This window comes from Vombatus ursinus, unplaced genomic scaffold, assembly GCF_900497805.2.
Source record: "Vombatus ursinus unplaced genomic scaffold, bare-nosed wombat genome assembly UNPS02014833.1, whole genome shotgun sequence".
Classification (NCBI taxonomy): domain Eukaryota; kingdom Metazoa; phylum Chordata; class Mammalia; order Diprotodontia; family Vombatidae; genus Vombatus; species Vombatus ursinus.
In genome coordinates this window covers 10,222,963-10,227,989 of record NW_020954611.1, presented here as the reverse complement: position 1 = coordinate 10,227,989, position 5,027 = coordinate 10,222,963, and the positions used below count along the sequence as shown (strand labels likewise).

General features: G+C 45.7%; 1 protein-coding gene across 1 annotated transcript in view; it reads left to right on the top strand.

The window, feature by feature from the left end:
• The first annotated feature begins 3,810 nt into the window (after positions 1-3,810).
• LOC114026232 (protein FRA10AC1) overlaps positions 3,811-5,027 on the top strand; it is a 55,331-nt gene continuing 54,114 nt past the window's right edge. Inside the window, exon 1 of the mRNA XM_027839897.1 lies at positions 3,811-3,981. Coding sequence (XP_027695698.1) covers positions 3,949-3,981 — 33 coding nt within the window. The 5' untranslated portion in view covers positions 3,811-3,948. The remainder of the gene's footprint in view (positions 3,982-5,027) is intronic.

Genomic DNA, 5,027 nt, shown 5'->3' with positions numbered 1-5,027 from the left:
TACATTCAGATCTATTCCAGAGAAACTGCTGTGCGGCCACACCTCAATCACCTTCAACTTGTGAAGTTGATTTTTTTGGACTGGATAGGAGTTTACATTTATAGTAATAACAACACAGTGCTTTAAGATTTTCAGGAAATAAAGTTACTTGCCCCACAACTAGTATCAGATTAAAACCTCTCCAATAATTCACATGTATATAATACTTTAAGGTTTGTAAAGGGCTTTCCTCACAACTTGTCTGAAGGATCTGTGATTTCATTGGTGTGTGCAAGCCCTCCACTGACACTGATTTCAACCCCTCTATGACTTCTTAGATGTTTTTTGAGAAATGCTTCAGCCAAAAATCGATCACTCTACAGCTATCTGCCTGAGTTACTTCTCCAAACTTAGCAAGGTTGGTTGAGTCAAGTCAAGAAAAATGTATTAATTACCTATTATGTGCCAGGCACTGGGCTTTGCATTAGGGATACAAAAAAAAAAAGACAGAAATATACCCTTTCCTCAAGGAGCTCACAATCTAATGGGGGAGACAAAATGTAAACAACTATGCACAAACAAATTTTATATATATATATATATATATATACACACACACATATATGTGTGTGTACATATGTACCCACATATGTATATATACAAACATTTATTAAGGATGGTTGGTATGCAAAAAGAAGCAAAAGACAGTCCCTGTCCTCGAAGAGCTTACAATCGAATGGGAGACAACATGCAAGCAAATACATATAGTATAAATATATGCAAAGCAAGCTATATACAGAATAAATAGGAAATAATTTAGAGGGAAGGCACTAGAATTGAGAGGAGCTGGGGAAGGCTTCCTGTAAAAGGTGAAATTTTGGTTGGGACTTAAAAGGAAGCAAGGAAGGTCAGAGGGACAGAGTTCCAGACACGGGGGACAGTCAGAGAAAGTGCCTAGAGCTGAGAGATGGAGCACTTTGTGGGACAGCGAGGAAGCCAGGGTCGCTGGATCGGAGTATGTTTTTGAGGGTAAAGTAAAAGAAGACTGGAAATGTTGAGGGGAGGTAGGTTATAAAGGACTTCAAATGCCAAATACCACTAGCAAGCTATTACAATAGTCCATTTGAGAGGTGATGAGGGCCTTGACTAGATGGGAGACAGCGTCAGAGGAAAGAAGGGGGCTTACTGGAGAAATGCTGCAAAGCTGAAATGGACAAGCCTCGGATATGGCTGGTGAGAGAGAGAGTGAGGAATTAAGGATGGCATTTACATTGTGAGGCTGAGGGATGGAAGGATGGTATTGTCCTCTACACTATGTTAACGTACTGTATGTTAGAACTTCCCTTCTTCACAGGGGAGCAGGGTGATAGAGTTACACAACAACCATTCAGTTAGAAGGATTTCTGAGGTGAAGTGCTACTTGACATACCAGTGATCCTTTGTGAGCGAACTCTAGCCCAATCTGGAGATGCTTGTAGCTGCCAGAAACCACAGAACCAGCCTTGATCAGCTCAAGGGCAACCTCCAGCAGAAGCTGCAGACTTAAGACCTTACTTGGGAGTTTCTAAACATGCTGCTCCCTGGCTTATTGTGTCTACAGATGTCTTCTCCCTTAACCCCTGCTCCCTGCACAAGAGCATTTAGAAACTATAATATCTCATCCTTTTCCCATTCCCCTTTGAGAAGTTGAAGAACTCTCTTTCTCTCTCTCTCTCCCTCTCAAGCCTTTTTCTCGGATAATAAATGCTTTTAATTGGTGTATGGGTTCTGTTTCGTTTCCAGTTCCTTTATGGCCCTGGGGGTCATTTGTTAACAAGTAATAGAGAAGCTGTGTGTGTGGGGGGGGTAGTTTTAGGGGGAAAAGCCACAAGTTCAGTTTTGGACATAGAGAGTTTAAGATGTCTCAAAGGTAGTTGGAAATCCAAGGCTGGAAGTCAGTAAAGAGTTTGGGGCAGGATAAGTAGATCTAAGAATTATCAGCATAGAGATGGTAATTAAAGCCTTGGGAATTGATGAGATCACCGAGTGAAGTAGTACAGAGGAAGAAGAAAAGGCACAGGACACAACCCTGATGGACATCCATGGTTAGAAGGCATGATGTGGAAGACCATCCAGCAAAAGAGACAGAGGAGACATCAGATAGGTAGGAAGAACCGGGAGAGTGCTGTTCTGAAAACCTAGAAAGAAGGGAGTGTCAAGGAGAAGAGAATGATCAAAAATATCAAAGGCTGCAGAGAGGTAGAGGGAATGAATATTGAAAAAATGACATTGGATTTGTTGCTTTTTAGGGAGGTGGTGATTAGGATAAATTGGCAATAATCTTAGAGGGAAGGCATTAGCACTAGGGGGAACCAGGAAGACCTTCTTGTAGATGGTGTGATTTTAGCTGAGAGTTGAAGAAAGCCAGGAATCTAGTCAAATGCCTCTTAGAAAGCTGCTTTGTCCTTTTGACTAAATAATGAATTTTGCAGTGACTCATTTAACATTTAATCCATGTTATACTCAGACAACAAAGGTTTTTCAAGTGACTACTATGTGCCACTGCCCTGGAGGTTGTTTAGCTTTATTTTTATGAGAAAAAGCAGATGACTAAATAATTACTTGACATCTGGGATTTCCTTTGTGGAAAGAATTCCAGACATTGGGGATAGTCAGTGAAAATTAAACAAGATGGGAGACACGGTCTGAACTCAGATGACAACTACACACGTTGTCCTGTCAGAGTTAACACTTCACTGGCACAGCCTTTGAGAACCCAGGATTATCTCCACACCATGAAGACTTTGGTGTAATTTCTTCATAAGGACCCTATTAAATTTCATCACGTTAGATTTGGTCCATTGTTCTAACACGTCAAGATCTTTTTAGACCCTAATTCTGTCATCCATTATGTTAACTATTCAAGCTCTATGATCTACAAATTTGACAATATGCTTTCTATGCAGTCTTCTTAATGTAAAGGGGAAGCTAGGTAGTGTAGTGTCAAGAAGAGATAAGCTGAAATCCACTCACCCACTTAAAAGCTGTATGACCCTAGCAAGTCATTTAACCTGCCTGCCCGAGTTTCCCCATCACTAAAATGGGATGATAACAGCACCTACGTTGTAGGGTAATTGTAAAGCACTTGGCACATAGTAAGTACTACATAAATTTTAGCTATTACTTTTACCATCATTTAAATCAGAAGAACAAAATTGCAGATAAATAGGATAGCTCACAGGCTTTCCTTGGAGAGGCAAATAGAGAAATAGGGCTTATCATACACCTAAAGACAAGAAGAATTTGGTGGGAAGGGTAACAAGCACTTATTAACCATCTGCTAGGTGGCAGGCACTGCACCAAGGGCTTTACAAATCCCTGTTTTACGAATGTCTTCTATTGCAGCGCTCAAGATTAAGTATTTGCAAATAATCCGCCATGACCATAACACCAAGGTTTGCTGTAACAAGTTGCAGATGACTGGAGCACTGGGGGGGGAGGGGGGGTCTCGGCAGGAGGGGAAAGGAAAGGGGGAGAGGAGGGAAAGGGGAAGAGAGAATGGGGGAAGGGAAGGAGGAAGAGTGGGAGAAAAGAGGGAGGGGGAAGAGGGGAGGATGAGACTATATTTGTGTACGTCTGTTTATATTCGTCAGAGTTTGTTCCAAAGCGGGCTTTTCTAAGCCCCAGCATCCCATCAGGCCGTGGGCCGCTGGGCACCCGAGCTGCTGCGCGACGCTGGAGCACGTTCGCCTCGCAGGATCCAGCGTTCGCGGAAGCTCGAGGCCGTCTCTTCCGGCACCCTGGTTTCCGACCGGTCCCTTTAGGCGGCAGGACGCGGCAGCAGCGGCCTTTCGCGGGAGCCGGGACCGGTGCTTTTCCCCGGTGGCACCAGCGGCGGAGGGGGCAGGCGGAAGAAGCCTCTGAGATCCGGAGTCCGGAGGAGAGCGAGGCTGGAGGGGCGGTTCCCGTGAGGCTGTGCGGCTGCTGACCATGGAGCCGGGCCAGCAGCGGCTCTCGCAGGCGGTGCGTGGTCGCTGCAGCGTCGGGGGCGGGGCCGGGGGTGTGTGAGCAGGGGGAATCTGGGCGCGAGCTGCGGGAGGAGAGGCGGGGGCGGCCGCGTGGACCATCCAGGGCCTGGTCGCTTGTGAGGCCCGGCCCTGACCTTTTGTGTTCCAAACAGTCGAGGGCTTACAGAAGCGTGAATTTGAGGCTAGACCCGGGCCGTCGGGGTGGGAGGAGGGCAACTGAAGCCCCTCCCTCATCCATCACCTCCCTCTCCCCTTCCTGACACAGCCCTACAGAGGCTGGCGCTCTCAGCTGTAGCGAGACCCTCGAGATCCCACCTGCCCTCGGGGAGCTTCCCGACTCGGGGGTGGGGGAGGGGGAGTGTCGGAGTGGTGTAAACAGAAGCCGGTACGCGCTCGGGAGGCAGTGACGTCATGGATGGAAGTTGTGCCTGTTTGTATGTGGCCCGCGCTGGAAATACTGAGACCTCAAACGAAAACCCAGACGGCAACCAATACGGGGGCTCTTCCTCATGGGCACAATCCGTAACCATGTAGGGACATACAAGGACACCAGAGAGAAAGGGAAGGCGTTAGCAGGGGGTCACCGAGAAGTGTAAGGGAAAGGGCAGAGCGTCCCAGACACGGAGGAGGCAGGTTGTATTGCAGAACCTGCGAGTGGGCCAGCGTGGCTGCATCCTTGACTGGCAGAATAGGGCTACCCACCTCATAGGGTTGTTGTGAAGAAAGTGCTTTATAAACCTCAAGGTGCTCTAGAAATAGGGGCTATTATTAAAAACCTAAGAAATTGTTTAAATAAGATCAGATCCTATTATGTAGACCTCCAGGAGTTAGCACTGTGAAAAAGGGTTGATTTTTATTCCTCAGTTCCTTTGTAACTTTTCATTTTTATACTGCGTTTTCCTTGAAATATTAAAAAAAATCTTTGTATATTTCTTTACCCTCAGTTTTTTTAAAATGGTGGGTAAAGAATTAACAAGCACTTTATTCTTGACCATATTGGATAATATGGAAGTTATAGTATAGGATGATAACTATTTCACT